General features: G+C 39.0%; 1 protein-coding gene across 1 annotated transcript; it reads left to right on the forward strand.

Moving 5' to 3' along the window:
• The first annotated feature begins 1,460 nt into the window (after window positions 1-1,460).
• mmel1 (membrane metalloendopeptidase like 1) lies at window positions 1,461-20,790 on the forward strand. The gene is made up of 24 exons (XM_023410260.2): window positions 1,461-1,615; window positions 5,788-5,964; window positions 6,481-6,525; window positions 6,838-6,897; window positions 7,062-7,223; window positions 7,357-7,437; window positions 8,211-8,306; window positions 8,829-8,947; window positions 9,468-9,533; window positions 10,003-10,137; window positions 10,432-10,521; window positions 11,869-12,005; window positions 12,109-12,202; window positions 12,309-12,437; window positions 13,298-13,396; window positions 13,491-13,574; window positions 13,672-13,775; window positions 14,239-14,297; window positions 14,455-14,574; window positions 14,735-14,868; window positions 14,991-15,056; window positions 15,239-15,334; window positions 16,601-16,677; window positions 17,567-20,790. The coding sequence occupies exons 2-24, from the start codon at window positions 5,808-5,810 to the stop codon at window positions 17,664-17,666; spliced, it is 2,310 nt and encodes a 769-aa protein (XP_023266028.1). The 5' UTR covers window positions 1,461-1,615; window positions 5,788-5,807; the 3' UTR covers window positions 17,667-20,790.
• Window positions 20,791-21,718: the final 928 nt, after the last annotated feature.

The following is a 21,718-nucleotide window of genomic DNA, read 5'->3' on the forward strand; positions in this document are numbered from 1 at the left end:
AGTCATATTGGTAGATGTGTTTGCAGTGACCTCATAGTTCAGAGGCACAATGACTTAACACTTAAATGCCTGATTACATGTTGTCTCTTGGCCTCCTCTGATCTTGGTGGGTAAGAAGTACGTCTCTGTACTTCCCAGCGAGAGGTTTGGCAGAGTATCTAAATTTACTGTGGGAGCTAAAAATCCTTATCCTTTTTTTTTTTTTTTATCTTTCAGAGTTTGCCAAATGTATGTTTTTGGGTGATGTAATCCACATAATGTGATTATAAAACATGGGAAATGACTAAAAATTCAAACAGAACAATATTTTTGCTTTGTTTTTTTCCCATCTACCTGAACATTTACACCCATTATGAACCTTACAGAGGTGTGAACCACTTCTGAATTTGTGTGACACTGAACATGAAATTAAAGATTTAAGATCAACGTTGAAATAAATGAACTGCACTCATGCAGAAATACTTAACACGATGAACGAATGAGAGGAAACATCCTTCCTGCTCAATAAATCTATGAATAAATGATGAACTTAGTTGCAAACCTCGCCTCCCCACCTTGTTACACCCCATCAGTCATGTTGTTGTGAATCTCCTCTTGTAAATATTTCTGCGACTTTCCTCTTCAGCACATTTAAATGATGCAGCGTGTGAGCATTTAAAGGGATCTTCAGCGTATTCATGCGCCTTAAATGCATGTTCTATTTTGGGTTTGACTGAAATCACCCTCCACTAAACTTTCTTACTCTCATCTTGTCTCAGCACCTGAGCAACCGGGTGTCCACGGGCATCAGCCAAACACACCGTGGCCTCCGCTTTCTCTTTATTATCAGCTAATTAGTGTGGTTAATCAGGCTGATAATGAGCCTGAGCACCGTGCCATTTCAATCTGACACCAGGCCAGAGTTCAGTCCCCACCATGGGCATCTGAGATCTCCCTGAAGACAAGTCTTCCTGGACACTAGAGGACAGAGGGATGACAAGGGCAACAGCGGTGAGCGGTGTTTGTTTGGATGATAATAGGAGAGCATTGATCCATACCTCTGTTGTTTCTGGGATTATAAAATCAGCTAAAAGATTGGTTTTTGGATTCTCTGTCTGCAGAGCACATCAAGAGTTTGTCTTTTATCTTTCCAGATCCTTCCGCACTTTCCGCTCAGCAGCTGGGGACACTCCACAGTGGGAAAAAGAAATTGATGCTCACTGTGACACATCCAGCACCACGTTGACCCCTCAGATTCACACAGACATCAGCTCATAACCCACCTCAGCCCCTTCATAACACACACATCCCCAACAATTCTCTTCTCACAGTCATGTAATGGGAAACAATACAGTACTATCACCTCCCATCTGCCTCCCTCCCTCCTTCCCTCCCTCTCTCTCTCTCTCTCGCTCCCTCGCTCCCTCTCCCTCTCTTTTGCTCTCCTTCTCTCTCTGTGCCGCCTCACTCATTCCCTGAGCAGGCACGCTGAACTGGATAACGTCTCCTTCAACCCGCAGCACAGACTCATTTCTCTACACACCAGCTCTGAGTGGATGCTCAGCAGGGGTGTTTGAGATATTAGCGCGCTGTGGGGGAAACGGCTCAGGGACTTCAACCATCCACACAAAAGAAGGTAAGCCTCTGGATCCTTGAGATTAGATTTCTGTTTGCAGTCAAGTCCAAAAGTGAAGGTGGTTGAGAGGTGGGACACTGGTGACAGACAGTCAGCAGTCTTGGGACAGATTTGAAACACTGAATGCACTCCACAAGGACATTCTCCAACATTTGAAGCTGTTTGGACATTTCTACGTGTGGAAGATGTCATTATTATAAAAGTGAGGGCATGCGGTCTGTTGTGAATAACACTGACCTGGAGAAAGTGTGCAGATTGTTGGCACAGCTTGACCTGAGAGTTAATCCTCGTTTTGTTTGGAACACCAAGTTTAGACAAGAACAGTACCAGTCACTGGACACAGTTGCATGTAATCTTAATGCGCTTAAAACAAAAGGGATCTCAAAACATTTACTACAGATTAGTTTCACTTTCAGAGAAAGGATTTTTTTTTTTTTTTTAACAGACTGAAACCCTTACCTGTTCAATTACACCACTATGTTTCCTGCATCATATCATATGCTTACATACTGCTTTTTGTTCCTGTCAAAAGTGCTGCGGACAGAGTCGGAATATTGTCACTCACTGGAGAACGAACAAGTCTTTAACATTAAATCCTCAAGCTGAACTGAGTAAAACTGAACCATTTGTGTCACCGTAGCTTTTTGCGTTGATGCTCCTCTCACTCAGAGGGCTCAGAGCGCCTGCGTACCTGTGTAGAAATGAAAACCAATACGGCCCGTGTTGTCACAGTGTTCTGCAGATGTTGGTTCCCCACATCAGGATGTGGAGTAAGGCAGAAAAAGTACACTGCCCTTCTCTACTGGAGCAATGTATAGGAGGACTTGAAATTGTCAGAGCTGATTAATGTTGTGAATTTAAATCCCTTTTAAAGAATCTGTAAATAGTACTTTGTTTTTATATTAGTTTTAGTTTTGCAAAGTCATATGTGTTCATGTATCTTAACTGGCTATTGTTTATGTCTAACAGCGGACTGTTTACATTGTTTGTATTAACTGTGAGAGATTTTAATCTCAACAAGATTTTTACCCGTTTAAATAATGGAAAATGTAAATGCCAGCTTGGCCGTAATAGACAGTATTATACTTCCTTGTTAAAGGCTTGCTGAAAGAAAGAGCCACAGAAACAATCATGATGCAAGAACTCTGTTGCCGTCAGGTGGTTTCTGAGCAGTGAAGCCTATAAACAGCGCAAGATCTGACTGACAATGTACTCAGTTACTGCATCTACCAAGGAGTGATGTACTGAGTGTGACGGCTGAGCTGATAATGGTGTGAGTGAGTTAAGTTTCACTTTGATTCTGTTTGCACAAAGCTAGAGCGTTGTTTAGACCAGGAAGAGTAGGAAGAGAAGCACATTTTCCCCTCTGTCATTGCAGCTTCTTATTCTGTTGCCAGTTTTTTTTGTTTTTGTAGTTGATAAAAATGCAGATACACTCCCAGATACACTTGGGGTCGACTGTTACCCTGCGCTCACAGCGGTGAGCAGCGGTTAGCTCTTTCAAGTCCTGTTTATTCTGGGCTTTATCTCTCAGGCTCACAGGGGTTGTCCTTCCCATCTGGTTGGTGAATCTCTGCAGGACACTCTGCACACTCTACTCAGGGGAAAAAAAAAGGTCTTTTGATTTACAAGTAGCAAATGTCTCATACTGTAGTTCTGTCACGTTTTCAGAAAATCCAGTTTAAACAAATTTGAACAATCATATAATTTTTTCAGATTGAGCACATTCTACATGATGTAGTCCTTATCCAGGGTGTAGATTTTGTGGGTTTTGTGTCATTATTATCCTCTTCAGATCATTAGTTTTTACCATTTTGTGTTGGCAAGGAGGAAAATAATATAAATAATATTTACTGAATGAGCAGCAGTGCATGCAATGGGTAACATGGACAGTACATTTACTATTTTTTCCCACAGTCAAATGCTATTTCAAGTTTTGAATAAAAAATTAAAAAATACCTGATGTGTAATAAGATATCTCTCAAAAGAGGGTAGAATTAAATAATCAAAGCTAAAGCAGTACAGGACAGTGCTTGTGATTATTGTTGGTCTCCTTCATCTCAACAAAACATGATGTTCAGTAAGGTTAGCGCATTTATAAAACCAAAATGACATTTATTTCATTTCTTAAGCTGCCATTATTATGAAATGTGTGAACACTATGCTCACATCAAACCAGATTCAGACACTGATTTTTCTCTACATCTGTCATAGTTCTACAAATGTGTTTAAAACGCCAAATATAATTGATTGACAGAATGTTTTTGTAGTTTGTGCATATCTAATGCCATTTATTAGAATGCCAGTGAGTCTGAATTATTACTATGATTAGAAAAATCCTAGCATAAAGCCATTTCACCAAGGATTAACATATTAAGATTTTATTTTTAACCTTTTTGTCAAAGTCTACCGTTATGCTGTATTGTGCTGGAAATGAGCCATCGACTTAATATTTATGGTGTTTGTGGTTGGTTATAAATACAGTTTGCACATTACTATAGATATTTACAAACTAGATACTGTCAAGCAGAGAGGAGTAGACATGAAGCCAGCACAGCAATCTGAGGACAGTTAAAGATGTAAATAACTCTTCCCACTAGGAAACAAATCTTGTAGTGACACAGTAATCTGCACGTTATGGCACAGTTTCCTATAAAGTGAGGCCTGTCTTTATTGCAATAAACCAGGATTTTGCCTCAGAGAGCATTTCTGTGCAGTCTAATGCCGAGGATGAGAGTGAAGCTCTAACAAGCCCCTGCCTGCCCTTCATCACTGTAGTGCCAGATATGTGCCCATGAGTATTCATCAGGAAGGGCTAATGGGGCACAGCAGTGTGAACCTCTGATTTACAGCCCGATCTCTGTCAGGCCTAATGATAGGGCAATGTGGCTGGTTATGGAGAAACAGGTGCTGCAGAGTGAATAGATGCGAAGCAATGCGGCTGAAAGCCACGGGTGATTGCCGTTTCGTCCCCTGCACAAATGCTCATTTGCAATATTGTGTTCACACGTCCATAATTATTGTACAGGGTTGGTTTGTGCGTGCATGTGCGTGCGTGTGTGTCTGTCTTTGTGTCTGTGTGTGTTCGTGTTGGGAGAGAGGTGGGGGGGCAACTATGTCAAACAATAATGATCAGTGAAAGTAAGTTTAATGGTTAATTTACTGTTTGCCAAATTGTTTCCAGCATTACTGTTACATTCCCTCCACACAACGACTCTCTGTCCCAGATTATATTAACAACAGATGGAGCTCAATGATAAAGTGAGAAATAATGTCTAAAATGAACTCATACACTGAGTAAAATGTATTGAACATGGTCAGGTTATTAGTTAAAACAGGTGGGCTGAGACTTGTAGAACCAAACTAATCAGTTTAACAACCAAGGATATAATGTCACTTACAGTATGTTGTTAACTTAGATAACAAAACTGTGTAACAGCTACCAAACTACCTTTAAAATGGACAATCAATCGTATGTATTGCCTTTTTACTTGGTGGCCTCTTTTAAAGAACCAATATCCAATATCAACGTTTCATTCTATTTATTTCTTATCCCTTTAATTATAGTGTAACCCTTTTATGGGTCCTGAACCCTCATGTTGGGAATCAGTGTTTCATGATATACTTTTAAGGTACATTACAATTTCATTTGACAATGAAACTCTCCTACTAAATCTCCCATTTCCTTTCGAATTGAATCCCTCTCATATTAAGATAACTTTGATGATAAATGAATAAATCAGCCTTCTAGCTATTTAGATTTATTGATGCTATCTTGATTTTTCAGGGTGAGAAAGGAAAGGAAGGAAGAACCCAAAAGCAACTTTAATGGATTTCATGAGCTTATAAATAGTAATGCAACTATAAATTACACTATAAAAACCTGGGCTGAAACATTTACTTAGCGAAATTAAAAAGAGTGAAGGAAATAAAGGGTGACAAACTGTTTTTGTGCAACGAGACCAGCAGTTTCACAACTCCTGTCAGTGAAGTTGTTGTAGGTGTTCAGCAGTTGAAGCTCACTCACTGCAGGTCAGCTGGCACAGTTTACCGATGGATCACTGCACAGCCCACACACACACACACACACACACACACACACACACACACACATAAACACACACAGCTTCCTGCCTGGACCATCCCACACTCTAACGGTGTCTTTCCCACAGAGCCGGCAGTCAGGAGGAATATGGGCAAATCCGAAAGCCAAATGGATATCATGGAGAAATCAAGTAAACCTGGAAAGCGTCGTTGGACTGTTGCAGAAATCGGTCTGTCCGTGCTGCTGCTGTTGGTCTGCTGTGCCTTGGCGGGGCTGGTAGTCCTCTATACAACGGTTGTGAAAGGTAATGACTCACTGTGGAAAGATCCAGATATTACAGATGGCAGCAGCAATGAAGTGTCTCCCTACTCTGTGTTGTTTTTAGTGATTGCAACCTGGCCTTGACACAGGAAGTGATCTTGACCCTAGAAAATGTCTTCAGAAATGACCATGATATGTTTTATGCAACACTGATGTACGTATGTCATCGGATAACCTTTCAGATAGTTTGAAGGTTAATGTTACTCACCAAAGTTGGCAAATTAGTTTTGCTTTATAATACCAATTGTTTTCTGACTACATATGCACACACACACACACACACACACACAGAGGCCCAACCTTTAACTGCAGCTATTCCTCCAGGTTCTTTTAAATCTTTTGTGTGCGCTTGCAAACACAATTATAATGCTGCACATAAAACTTAATTGCATTTCCTCCTGCTTTAAAGGTTACCACCTGATGCAACCAATTGTAATTATCGTTATCATTTACAGTAAACTCGTCTTGAATGTGTTTCTGTTTCTTCCATCCAACTCAGAACAATCCAACAGGCCGAGTGTGTCAAGGAGCTCAACAGGAGGAGGTGAGACTTTTTTAATCCTGTAAACTGAACACAGGATAAACTGTGGGACAAGTGGGTTTGGCGTGTGTCATATCCAAGCCTGCACCTCTGATAGTCACTGTAATACTGTAATTCCCTTTACTGCCTGATCAGCAGAGCCACACAAAAGTGAAAGAGTCATTGCTGACATAGACATTGCCTGTCACACACGGACTATAGATGTAGGCTAGAGTAGATTTAGCGCCATACTTTACACAGCAACATCCTCCTTGCGGCAGTTGGGGTGTAGTTTGTCAAAGAGTCTCACATACTGACATATACTGACTTTTCCAGGCCAGCTGTTTCGCTCCAACCCCAACAATGTGTGCACAACTGCGGACTGTGTTACTGCAGGTGAGCGGAGCTGCTTTTTCTTTGCGTCCCTGCTGTTTCATTTGGCAAATAAAGTCAACTCCCATCCTTGCAAAAAAAACAAACAAAAAAAAAACACATGGCTCTTCACCATCACGTCCCTCTGTCTCTCTCTCCCCTCTGTTCTCTCTGTGTTACCTTTAAAGCGGCTCGGCTCTTGCAGAACATGGACACATCTGTGAAGCCATGCGATAATTTCTACCAGTACGCCTGCGGGGGCTGGCTGGAGCGCCATGTCATCCCGGAGACCAGCTCTCGCCACAGCGTCTTTGACATTCTGAGGGACAAGCTGGAGATTGTCCTGAAAGGTCAGCTGGCACAGTGGTACAATGCCGGGGTCACGGGTTTAATCTTTGGTGGTGGTCAGTGGGCTGCAGTATTCAGAGCTATGCGTGGGTTTTACTCAGAGCGGAAATGTTTGCATATGTTTTGTTGTTGCAGGTGTTCTCGAGATGGAGAACGAACAGGACAGGGATGCCATCAGAAAGGCCAAAGTTCTTTACAGCTCCTGCATGAATGACAGTAAGGATCTCTTTGCTCAGACTAAAAATTGGTATTTTTCTATAAAGTATGTTGACAAGTAGTGTATCTGATTTTTAAAGACCTTTTTAATACTACATACAATTTAATACCTATTATTGATCATGCAAAGTGTGAAAGAATGATGGGAAACCAGTTCAGAGATGGAGTTGCCCAGTTGTTATAGAAATGAGATTTGAAATTAGAAGATGATTATGGTGTATATAACCAAAGTCCAAAGTGCAAAAGGTTTAACACACCCAAATCAATTAGACATTACCTTCAGTTTAAATTGTCAAGTCTGAGCAAAGGGACAAAATGCACAGACTTTTTGGCTATGCTCTCTTCAGTGTGCGTTGTGCAGTAGTCACAGTAGCAGTAGCAGTAGTTGTCATGGTTGGATCCAGCTTATTAACCAGCAGGTGTACCAGTGGCTACCTGTTACCAGAGGCATCCTCTGGAGGCCCGTAATAAGATGATTAACATTCATTGTTGGTGAAAAGTAAAAAGGATTCAACCATGAAACTGAAGACTATTGGACACTGAAGAAGGTATAACTGAAATGTCTGTACATTTTTTCCCTGTGCTCATAATTGACAATTTAAACAAAATAAAAATCAACCCTTTTCATGCTTTAAAATTTAAGATGGTGAGATAGTTTTTGTGAAAAGCTGATTCAAAGGTTGAGAGTGAACTTTCACTCTCAATAAGGATGAATAGTAGACAGACTGCGGTGTGGCTGTTGTATGTTATAGAACATGGTATTTTACCTGCAGGCCTCATAGAGCATCGTGACTCCCAACCCCTCCTGAAGCTCATTGAGAGTATTGGAGACTGGCCTGTGGCATCAGATGACTGGAACACCACTACAGGTAGAAATGCCTCTATACCACACACTGATTAAAGTCTACAGTCTCTTCTGTGCAAACAGGCAAACGTGCGTATGCAACACATCCACACAAACAAGCACTTGGGTTCACTTCTTACTCAAATACATGTGCTCACACAGGGCCTGTGTTGCTATATTTGTACTCAGTGAATTGCTGAGTATGAGCTTTGTTGGTGGGATCAAGAGGCCGACCGATGCTCTTCAGCTGAGCAGTCAGGTGTGGAGCTTGGGAGCGTGATGAGTGGGTAGAGGAGCAGGTCCTCAATCAGGACTGTGAAGGATGCTTTAAATAGTCTACGCTGCTCTTCCCCAAGCTCCAGCCTCTTGCCACTTTAAGTAAATGTAATCATGGATGGTGGCTCAAACTGAATTATCCACGCATATCTGTACAGAGTACACAGTTAAATGAGCAGCAGAGAGGTGCAACCTGCTACATTTACTAGTTCTTTATAGTGTTTAGACAAATGCATTCAAATGAAGTGCTAATTTTCTTCTATTGTTGCAGAGGAAGCATGGAGCCTTGAGGACACACTGGCCACGCTTACTGCTCGTTTCCACAAGAAGGTTCTGCTGGACATGTACGTGTGGACAGATGACCGGGACTCGAGGCGTCATATTATTTATGTAAGATCACTGTTTATCATAGCAAAAATAACAGGTAACAACCGTCATGCAGTTATTATAGCCTACATAAGGTTGGCATTATTTTATATTTTTGTGTTGGTGTATCTCTCATTACTTTCTAACCCTAACCCTCCCTGACTGTGGCACTCAGCTCGGAGCACCTTAGTTTCTACTGAAGATGTCACAATTTATATTTATGGCAGCAGGACAGTGTGCGTGGGATACATGCAAAATAACCTACAATGCCCAGGTTCATCAGATTGAAGAAACATTTGTTTCAATAATGTGTTTTTAATAGTCTTGGAGAACAATGGAAATAAATGGGACAGAGGAATGAGCCATATCAGGCTTAGGAATTCAGTTCATTTTGGTGTTTTCATGAGATTTTGACCATATAATAAAAGTATAGAGCATTGCCTGCCTTATCTTTTAATGATACTGTTAAAATACACAAAACTTAAATATTATGAAATTATAAATGTGTAAAAATGCATAATTGCTATTCTTGTGTATTAATTAGATTGACCAGCCAGGACTTGGGATGCCATCAAGAGACTATTACTTCAATGATGGAAACTACAAAAAGGTGATGCCTAATGATCTAATCATACAAATAGCTTTGGTTTTATTTGTTGAGATTTTGAGATATCCTTCTACAAGATTTCTATTTTCATCTCAGTACAATGGAGGTGAATGGACTTTTGTTACTGGCATTTAGCAACGATATTTCTTTTTGAAGCCGCTGTCCTTGGTACAATTTCATTGGATCTTCCTACCGAATCAATAGTTTTGATGTTACATAGTGAGGACTATGTAAATAGCTACTGCTGTTGAGTTTTTAAGCATAACCGTAATTCCATTCACATGGGTTGGCAGCAACAAAACTAAAACAATCAAACTCATATCTAACTGACACTGCCTGCATGGCTAGATATGACTAGCTATAACTGAAAAAAACATGATCTGGCTGAATTGGCAGTTAAAAATGTATTTCCTGACACAACCTTGATTTTGCACTGGAAACAAAATTTACAGCTTATGTTATTGTACCATAGGTGCGAGAGGCCTATCTACATTTCATGGTTTCCATCGCAAAGATAACCCGAGAGGACAGGAACTTGACTCAGGATGACGACCATGTGTGGGAGGAAATGATGCAAGTGCTGGAGCTGGAGACAGACATTGCCAATGTGAGTGCCAGCCACAACAGGAAATGGAATTGTGGGACAAGGGTTAAGGAAAATGAATAATGACAAGATGAAAAATGAGCACCTCCTCTCTGCTCCGAGTGAATGAAAGAACCAGGCTACATTAAGTGTGGACCTAGGAGATCAGCCAAGCTATCACCTGTTTTTTTGTTGTTTTTTGGGGGCCTGTCAACAGCATGACAAATGAGACTCTGCTGATGAAAGGAGAACAAAATGTGAATATATAATAAAGCATCAATTTATATAGGGTTTTTTTTCCTTCCTGTTGCTGGATAGGCCACATCGCCAGCAGAGGAGCGCCAAGATGTCACTGTTCTCTACAACAAGATGACACTTGGTGAACTACAGAGCACATTCAGCTTTAATGTAAGTGTGATTTACTTCTTCACTTCTTGTGCATTTCATATTCAGAGTGCAGACAGTTCACTAGTTCAAATCACTATTGTATCTTTGAAAGTTTTGGTGAAAAAACTGAATGAGTGAATGAGGATGTTTCCACTTACAAAACAAGTAGGCCTATTGTTGAGGTGCCTTTCAGCAAGGCAGTTGGCTGCTATCCACATAGTAGGGAACTACAGAGGGCAATTAAGTAAGACAAACTGTCAGGGATATTTTGTTTGGATTGTTACATTTTTAAAAGGGGGCTGCAGGGTAAAGAAAAAAATCTTATTTTGATATTTATGTCATACGATATATCAATTAAACCAATCCGCAACTCAAGGCTACAAAATAAAGTGCATTAAAATATCAATGTAGGCCTGTATTCTATAGTGAAACATGATCAGACCGTTCCCATTGCTTCTTTACCAGAGCTTTGGAGGTGCTGGTAGATGTTACCTTTGACAGAGCCAGGCTAGATGTGTCCCTCCGTTTACAGTCTTTATGCTAAGCTAAGCTAAACTGCTGCTGATTCTAGTTTCATATTTAGCACCAATCTTCTCACATAGCTCTTGGCAAGAAAGCAAATGAAGTGTACTTCCCCAAAATGTTGGACGAGTCCTTTAAAGCTGTACAAGAGGAACCTAAAACACACTGTAGTTTCAGGTAGCAATAATCAAGATACAGTATATTAGACTCCTCGTAACCATAGCAACAGTAGCTCTGCTGGGTGCAACACTCTTGTTAACTCTCACAGGTGAAACTAACTGAGTTAAAGTGACTGGAAACCAAATTTAACAGTGGATGAAGGTGTGACTGTGTTTCTTACTGCCTGTGGCCGTATGTGTGTGATAATACACTCCAAAGCGTCCTGGTGTAGAAAATAAAGGACTCTGCAGAGGAAATGTCACAGTGTGAGGTGATGTACTTTGTGCCTTGGTCATGTCCATTTTTTTGTACATAATGACACCTTGTATGTTAATGTTTACTCACTACATGATTGTTTGTACATGGTAATTGAAGGCGCACTTAGAAGACTTGCTGTACCTGGAAGGTTAATGTTTGGCTGTGTACAGTATAAGTGTTTGTTTTGGTTTACTGACAAATTTCTAAAATGTATGAGATACAGAGATATTAGATTTTTGTCAGGGACAGAGCAGGTAAGTACTTTGTTTTTCTTTTCATTGTTGTTGCTGGTCTTTTCATAGTCCACGTGGTATTCGATATATATGAATCATATAGGCAAACAATCTACATTTTTCAGGGAGTAGACATGGTATGTATCTAGTAAAGCTACAAATGTTAAAAAACAATGTCTTGCCTTTTGTTTTCCAGGGTTTCAACTGGACACGATTTATTCAAGGAGTTCTGTCGAGCGTGTCCATTGAGGTCCAGCTAGAGGAAGAGGTGGTGGTGTACAGCTCTCCCTACCTTGAAAAGATGAATGACGTTCTCTCCAGACACAGTGTCAGGTCAGCCCAAGAGCGATATGCAAACACGAGTCCATGATGAGTAAGTTACTACAGAACAGCTTCAATCTAGCACGGGAAAAACAAAAACAATCTATGTTTGCAGAACAATGCAGAACTACCTCACCTGGCAGCTCATCATTGACAGAGTTAATAGCTTGAGCCGTCGCTTCAAAGATGCCAGAGCCCGTTACAGGAAGGTGCGATGTGCATGGCATAACAGAGCAACACAGATTAGCCTAACAAGGTAAAAAAAAAACTAAAAAAACAAACAATATTACAGTGTGTGTCTGTGTGTATGGACAGACTCTCTATGGGACCACTGTGGAGGATGCTTGGTGGCGGGAATGTGTCCGTTACGTCCAGAGCAGCATGGAGAACGCAGTTGGAGCTCTTTATGTGCGTGAGACCTTTGCTGGAGAAAGTAAGCGAATGGTGAGTCTTTTTGTTCTATGAACAAATCAGAAACAAATCTTCCTTAGAGCATGGAAATCAATGACTACCACTGCAGAAGTTTGCGTCAAACTCTGGTGTGCAAGCTATTATACAAAGAAATTCATGGTATAACATACATTATGTGCAACAAATTGATTTTGAGGGGCCAAGTGTAACTTTTCAAGCTTCAATTTACATTATGTGCCAATGAATCAAGAACATAAATTTTGACTCATTATCTCCTCTGTATTAACTTCAACACTTTTACACCATTTTTGTAAGACAAAATATCTTTTCTGTTTTATAACACGAACCTATCTAGTGCTAAATGCATTTCATGGCACATCGAAATGTTACACATGTAGTTGTAATAATGATGCAATTATAACTATTCCAAATTCATTATAAATACGTTAGCAGCACTTTACATTAAATCCCCCTATCTGGCAGTCACAAGCAGTATATAGACATTCAAAATATGGTTTATAACGCAAAATAATGTAGTTGTAAGTATATGTAAGTGTTTATTAATATATCTGTCAAGAACTGTAACTCCACCTGTGGGTAGCCATAGATGGAAGCTGCTGGATAAACAGATAACGAATGATATTATAGTAAAACACAGTTGTGATAATATAAAATATGTCTTCATAGAAGAAGGTGTAATTGTTGACAAATATTATGCTTTAATAAAATTTAGAGTATGTGGCTGGTACATTCAGTGCATTTCTCAAAATAAATCACATTATTTTTTACACACAAAATGCAGCTTTGGTTACCTGGGGGCTTCTAATTATGAAAATGCATCTCTGTATTGGAATTATGGTTACAGTCTTTGTATTTGTATCATATGTTCACAGGTCAGTGACCTTATCAGTAAGATCCAGAAAGCCTATGTGGAAACACTGGAGGAGTTAAGCTGGATGGATGCTCCCTCGAAAGAGAAAGCGAGAGAGAAGGTACAGTACAGTTTGTAGTCAAGCTGAGAAAATAAGGGTGTATCTTGTCTAGATGTAAGGTATTGTAATACAGATTGTTGTACATCTCTTGTAGGCCATGGCAATCAAGGAGCATATTGGTTATCCAGATCATATTCTACAGGAAAGCAACCAGAAACTTGACCAGGAATATGCTCACGTAAGTAAAAAATTAGACTATTTCTACAGGCCACACTGTGAATAACTTAAAGATGCACTTATCACTGATGTCTGATTTATCCTGTTTCTCTTTCCAGCTAAACTTTAGTGAAGAACACTACTTTGAGAACATCCTGGAGAACCTCAAGTCTGAAGCACACAAGAGTCTGAAGAAGCTCAGAGAACCAGTTGACCCAGACTTGTAAGCTGCTGATACATCTGACAGTACAAACCGTCCAGGCAGTCACCATGTTTTCTTAGTGCTCTGAGTTAAAGTGCGAGGCAGGAAAATTACATCTATAGTTACTAAGTCCCTCTTTAGATGAGGTTGATTAGACAAAAATGGTTTGAAAAACAATCCTACATATTTGCACTTTCTTTTTCCAGGAAAATAAACAAGGTTGAGCTTAGCCAAAATGTAACAAAAATGATTTTATAAAATGGACATGATGCATCGAATATCCTGATGTAATTTGCTGCTTTCATAGTTACAAGAAAAAGATGTTCTGTGTCCTCATCAAGTAACTCTCAAAGAACATTGAAGAGGAAGGTTTGAATATATTGTTTCATGGTACAAAATATGCTCCATGCATGAACTGAACAGGTGCTTCCTCCAGCTACAAATGCAGTTTTCAGTTTTAATCCATTTCTCAATCACTTCTCAGGTGGATCATTGGTGCTGCTGTGGTGAATGCATTCTACTCACCCAACAGAAACCAGATAGGTAGGAGGTTTACATGAGGCAATGAGGCCACCGGGGGCCTGCGTGTCAAATTAAACATTGGTTTTTATTCTGCAACAGTCTCTCTTCATTGTAGTCCTGTTTAGCGCCTTTGCCAGTATGTGTTGTGTTTTAACTCCTGTTGTTTATGTCTATGCAGTGTTTCCTGCAGGAATCCTGCAACCACCTTTCTTCAGTAAACATCAGCATCAGGCCCTTAACTTTGGAGGAATAGGAATGGTTATTGGGCATGAGATCACACATGGATTTGATGACAATGGTGATTCACTGTGGATATTTTGGGAAACCCAAACAGATAAATACAGCTTATCATTTGTGGTCACCTTATCATAACAACTGATTTCAAATTTGCCTCTCAAATACACATGTGCCATGTTTGGCAAACAGTTCTTTATTTAATGCATTATGTTTCTTTACAGGTCGTAATTTTGACAAGGATGGTAATATGCTAAACTGGTGGAGTAATTACTCTGCTGAGCATTTTAAAGAGCAGTCGCAGTGCATGGTGCAACAATATGGCAACTTCAACTGGAAACTAGCAGGTGGACAAAACGTAAGCACCCAATGGCATGTATGAAATGAGAGGTTTTGTCTCTGCAGTAATCCCTGACTATGTAAGCCATGTATTTAGTGATCACACAATGTGAGTGTTTTCATGCTGTTGTGTGTTTGCAGGTCAGTGGAATAAGCACTTTGGGGGAGAACATCGCAGACAACGGAGGGGTTCGTCAAGCGTATAAGGTTGGATGTTAGCAGCAAGAGCACAAAACTACATGTTACTATTTAGGCAATAATGATGAACTCTAAAATGCTAATAATAAAGTTTATGCACACCTGAACTCTGTTTTTAAGTGTGTGTGTGTGTGTGTGTGTGTGTGTGTGTGTGTGTGTGTGTGTGTGTGTGTGTGTGTGTGCATTTACAGGCTTATCTGAAGTGGGTGGAGATGAAGGGTGAAGAGCCGTATCTACCTGGTCTAGACATGGATCACAAGCAACTGTTCTTTCTTAACTTTGCCCAAGTAAATGAGAATACTATGATACTGTTTCTGGATGTGTTATTTCAGCAGACAGGGTAGGGCAGATAATATTTTCCCCACCTGGAGTTGAGAGCCAAAGTTCAGGAGAAGCATTTTTCAGTAGATGTTTGGTGCTGAGAATTCAACACTGGGACAAAGGGAGAGGGTCAAGGGGTGATACACTGGAGCAATCCCAGAACAAATCAGTGTTCAGCTACACACATAGGAGATGAGAAGATCTACCAAAGTAAACAGGCTTGGGGTGCCAGGGAATGTAAAGCATAAGCAGACTAGAATTACGTCCTCATGGTTGTATGACTGCGCCAACTCGCAAAGTTGGAGGAAATATTATCACAATCTCCCCCTCCTTAGTTACTGCATTGAATAACGGTTAGAAGTGTTTTTGCAGAACATTATGATGTCACAGTGAAGTTGACCTTTGACCATTTAGATATAAAATATCAACACTTCAACATTTTATCAGATATTTGTATTTAATGGTGTCATAATTAGCGTATGAATTTGTTAGTTATGGACAAAAACGTGTTTGTGAGGTCACAGCTCATCCTTGAGTCCAAGTGAATGATCATGCCAGATCTAATGAAATTCCCTCTTGGTATTCTTGATATATCGCATTCAAGAACATGAGGTCATCGCGATGTTGACCTTTCACCTTTTCCCACCAAAATCTAATCAATTCATCTTTGAGTCCAAGTTTGTCCCAACTCTGAAGAAATGAACTAAAGGTGGTTTTGAGATATACATTCAAGACGTGAGGTCACAGTGACCTTTGACCACAGAAATCTAATCAGTTCATCCTTAAGGCTAAGTGAGTCTTTGTGCCAAATTTGAGCGTAGTCCCTCAAAGCATTACTGAGATATTGCGTTCACAAGGTTAAAACCATGTTTTGCGAGGTCACAGTGACCTTGACCTTTGACCACCAAAATAATTCATCCTCGAGTCCAAGTGAGTGTTTGCTGTGAAGGCCTAAAAACTGAACCTGCTCTACACTGAGATGGTCGACGTTACAAGTCAGTACATGAGTAAAACAGCTTGGACCGAACTTGCACATAAAGGCTATATAGCTTGTGCTATAATTTATAGTATAAGCACAAGTTATATTTCAGGTGAAATATTAATTTTGTGATTTATAAATTGTATTTCTAATAATAACAGTCTGCAAAGACACTTTTTAAAACATAAAAAAAAATAATAATAAATACTCTCTTCTTCTCTCTGTCCTTTTCTGTAATCTTTTATTTTTCCAGGTGTGGTGTGGTGCTTATCGGCCTGAGTATGCCAGCCAGTCCATCAAGACTGACTCACACAGTCCCTTAGAATACAGGTAAGGAGCTTCAGTATGATCTGTTGCTATCATCAGAGGTGCACCAATAACTTTTCAAACCAGTGAGACTTTAGTATTCAGACTGATCTAACTGATGAAGTATAACTGCGTTATTTGGAAATAGAAGAATCTATTGTAAAAAAACTAGAGCAGGTAGTGCTAAGTGAGACATCACTGTATTATGTCAGTTTCAAAATGGGATCCATATTGTTAGATGTATTTTTTGGAGTTCCTGACTGAATACATTTTAGAAAAACTCTAGTCATTGATGGATAGAAAATACAGCATACAAAATACACTTTGTTTTATTAAATTTAGCTGACCCCAAGTATTGAATAAAACTTTTAACGTGTATAATTGATATTTTTACATTAATAGTGGATCACTTACTACTCAAATTTGAAAGTGGTCGCTTGTGGTGATGAAACCACATTGAATTACCACCTGACTCTGCAGGTCACCTCAGCTCTACAGGATGTTTTACCATCTTTAGAAGTCATTGTTTTGGTTTATTGGCACAACTTTTCTGTTTCGGTTCATTCTCATCGCTCTCATAGTGTAACTTCCCAGCAAAGCAAACAGCCATGTTCAGTGGAAAAACCCACTGTACACCACCTGAACAGCATGAAACAGCAGACAGGCAGCGGGACCCCTCTGGCTCTTTTCCTCGTAAAATTTAAAGATTCACCACACTGTAAATATAAGCCAATTACTCCTGTATTCTGTTGTGCCAAAGCACAACTCATTATAGCACTGGAATCAATGCAGCTCCGTTTGCTGATTGAAATATGAGGACTGGCTGGGTGCATACTTAACAGTACTCCTCTAACTTTCATAACATATTTTCAGCTTTCATCCCCTTAATATTGTGTTTTTCTTTTGTTTTCAGAGTGCTCGGATCTCTCCAAAATTTTGAAGCATTCTCAGAAGCTTTCCAATGCCAAAAAGGCAGTCCAATGAACCCTGAGCTGAAATGTCGTGTCTGGTAGAAAGTTTTACTCATGAGATAATTATTTCTTGACATGGGCATCTCAAATCAAAAGAACAAGTTTTACTTTTTGAACTCAGAGACATTCTGCTTAAGACTTGTTCCGGTTTATTTGGGGAACAGATATTTGGATATACTGTAGATGTTTATAAAATGGATGATGTCCTGGACTACACCCTAGTTTCAAAATGTGAAGTATATTGTATACTGTATAAAAAAAGAAACTTGCTTGAGTATTTTCTCAAGTTTGAAGTGTTGTCTCTGGATGAGTATGTCACTTGTTCTCATTTTGCTGTGTCCCACAACAGATGATGAGTGGGTACATGAATGAAGAGGCTCTGTAGAAAAATTAAGACCTTGTCAAAAGGTTTAAGCTTATGGCTGACTTTAAATGCTTTACCAACCTTTCTTGAATTGATCCTAAAAATCCTCTTGTTCAGATCTTTGTGATTTATCCATTACCATTTGACACTGAGTTGCCTTGGTGTCTTTCCTCTGATGTGTTGGTTTCAAGATATTGTGCCACTTAATAGTGAACCAATCTAACTCTGACTGAAGCATGAGTATGAAATAAATGAAAATTGAGGCTTTGTTGAAGTAAAGCTACAACAGAATTAGTCACACTGAGAGTTTGGTTATTCACTGTTACATGAAACAAATTACCTAAAGACTTTAAGACTGTTAAATCTTTGCAGCTTTAACCTTAAATTAATGTTCTGAGAGCACTGCGGCTTTCAGCATTTTTACACATACACAATGGATATTTAAAATTCACAAAGCTATTTAGTACTTTTTGCAGTTTTATATTTCTTTATCACACCCTACAATTGATTCTTGCTCGATACTGCAGAAATGTATATGTAAGTCATGATAGTTTGCTGTAAGAAACCATATTTGATGTTTTCATGAATACTGGTGGCCTCCTGCTTTTTAGCTAGTGTGAAAAACTCTTGTTGGAGGTTGAGAAATGTAATATTGATGAAAAGTCCACTGTATTGCATTACTGGTTACAGCCATGTCAGACTTGTGTGTTTGGAGCTCACTCCCCCCTTTTTTCCTGCTTCCACACATTTCACCTCATGATTGTTACAGGCTCTTCACTGTTTGTGTATTCTGGGCTGATCTATCACTATTAAAACTAACATGTGCCATTTGTTAGATGGCCCATACCCACAATTACTCAAAATTATACTATCTACTTGTATGATATGTGTATGTTTACATTTAACCCAAAAAAGGCAGAAGATTTGTCAAAGAATAGTCTTTCCATTCACTTCACAATCTCCCGAGAGGAGACTTGAACACAGTGATTACTAGAGACTAGAAGACTTTTAGCCTCGGGGGCAGAGCCAATTACATGCTAAGGGGAAGAGATACACTCACACAGGCAGAGAGCAGATGAAGTGGTTTGCCTTCTGATCTCACATTGATCAGTGCCGTCTAAGATGAAAGGATGAAGCGCAGTCTGCTGAGGCATGGTGACCGCTGTAGCCGAACCACGAGCCTGCAGGCAAACACACTGAAGAATGGAGCTTGTCATTAAAGAGATGGCCAGGGCCAGGACTGTTATTTTCTACCTTTATTAACAAGTAATGACAGGAGAATCGAAGCTGAGCAGAACTCATGAGATATGACAGAGGTACTAGCAGCAAGAAGTCACCGTTTTTGTGCTGAATAGAGCTTTCAAACGCAGAAAAAACACAAACAGCACCGCCGTTTTTGAATGTTTGCTTGTCGTTGGTCACATTCAGGATGCCTTGGTAAACTGAACATGACTGTTAGGTCTCAATAGAGGCTGGTGAATTGAATGTGCATGTTGAAGCTTTATATTCTCAGTCTGTCTCTCAAACTTCACATTATTGGCAAACGTTGTGTTTTATAGAGGGAGGGGACACAATCGAAGACTGTTTTACTCAGAATGTAAGTGGTGATAGTGCACTGCCACATTAAAGCAAAAGTTCATAATTTTGTGAAATAGGCCTTCTAGCTATCTGATGGAGAGTCAGAAGAGAAAATTCCTACTACTGCCATAGTTATCCCTTGAATGTGAAGCTATTGCCAACACGCAGTTATCTTAGACTGAGAACAAGGGAAGACAGCTAATCTGGTTCTGTCCAACATTAACAAAATCTGCTGACAAATACCTGTAAAACTCATTAATTAAAAGAAATGATCTTGTTTGTTTAGTTTGTACGAAAATCTAAGTGTAAAAATGACAATTCACATGTTGATATGCCAGACTATTTCTTTGTTAAAAAGGTTTTTTTTTTTTTTTTTTTAAATAGTAATTTGCCAATTTTACAATTTTTTTGTATTAAACAAACAACAGGTAACATGTTAATCAGTAAGGTTTAGAGTTGCTGAAAGGCGGATTTTTTTTTTTTTACCTTCGGAAAGAACCAGGCTAGCTGTTACCCCGTTTTCAGTCTTTTTGCTAAGCCAAGTTAACCAGCTGCTGACCGTAGCCTTAAATTCAACGGACGAAACATGAGGGTAGTATTAATCTTTCCATCTCACTCTCTGCCTGAGGCGTATTTTCCAAAATGTCGAACTATTCCTTTAAACGACAAAGCACATTCATCATGTCTTGCACAAAGAAATGCTGGAGGCGACATCATAAGCTACAATGCGATATCCAGCTGCCATTTGAAGAGCAACAGCTTAGAGCTTGTATAGTTTGTCTGATTTTCCTCAAAATTAGTAAAACAGCTCAAAACTGTTAATTGAACTGTTAATGTACAAAAGGTACGTAATATAAAAGGCGTTACTGTAGATGCTTGGTGTTCTATACGGCAGTATTTAGATAGTAATGATTCAATTCAGGTGAGAAAGAAAGCGTACATTTCTTATTTAATTACATGGTGAAATTGTGTCGTTTTAAAATAAGCCAAGTACAACTAGATTTTTGCTATATATGAAAATGTTTTCATCTACAGTGTATACCCATCAGATGAGTTTATTTATCTACATGAATATTTATGAAATAAGATTGTTGCTTTGCAAGGATTCAGATATTAAAGATGTTTTATGATTGTTCCTGCTGCTATGTAATTATCTAGACTAACTGCTATTTTTGTGACTCAGATCTGTAATTATTGCCATTAAAGTGACTGTCTCAATGGTAATGACATCATGTATCTCCTTTAAATGAAATGTGTAATTTTAACTTTATTTACATATAGAAACCTGAAAAAAAAAAAAAAAACTTGGATTCATTCAAAAATCAAAATATGATGTTTAACCGTCAGTAATATATTCCTGCCCATTAAGTACATTTTCAAGTTAAAACCAAATATTGTCAATAACAGTAGGCTGATTGCTATATTTAGCAATGTTAGCTGCTAAGTTTGGCTATTATGACCCATTTTCAATATTCTTAGCTGCTAAGTTTGGCCATTAAACATGAATTTACTAATAAAATGAAACCTATTGGTTGCCAAGTTTGGCCATTAAAAAAAGAATTTCCTGTTAAATTAAACCTTGTGAAACTATTTCAAAAATTTGCTATAAACATTGGCTGCTAAAGTGTAAACTAGGTTATTCAATAATTTTAACTGCTGCATCTTGTGTACACATATCCAATGTTAGGGAAAAAGCACAAGTAACACTGGCTGTTAACTTTGGCCACGATAACATTCAGATGTGGCCATCTTGAAAGAAAATGAAACAGAATTACTTAAGCAGAATGAAATGAAAAGAAAAATCAAAGTTACATTATCTGCTTGGTTTTACCTTTAAACATCTAAGACTTTAATAATTTAATAACTGTAGTTTCTAATTAAAGTTAAAGTAATGCTAACATCAGCAACTGCATTAGGCATTACATGACCACCATAGCACTCAAACCTGCACAGACATCCTTCTCCCTTGCCTGAGAAAGAACAACTGCTTATATAGTCCCTGTTTCTGCTAAACAATTACCCTGGGCAGAACCAAACTTCAGTCGGGGTATCCAAGTCTATCTCGTTTAAAAGATTAATTGACAAAAAGTTTTTTTTTTATCAGGAAACATTAACAGTACAAACAAAAGAAAATTATTATTTTATAAGCAAA

The sequence above is a fragment of the Seriola lalandi genome, unplaced genomic scaffold (genome assembly GCF_002814215.2).
Source record: "Seriola lalandi dorsalis isolate HSWRI2012SDOR001 ecotype SW California unplaced genomic scaffold, Sedor1 jcf7180002054419, whole genome shotgun sequence".
Classification (NCBI taxonomy): Eukaryota; Metazoa; Chordata; class Actinopteri; order Carangiformes; family Carangidae; genus Seriola; species Seriola lalandi.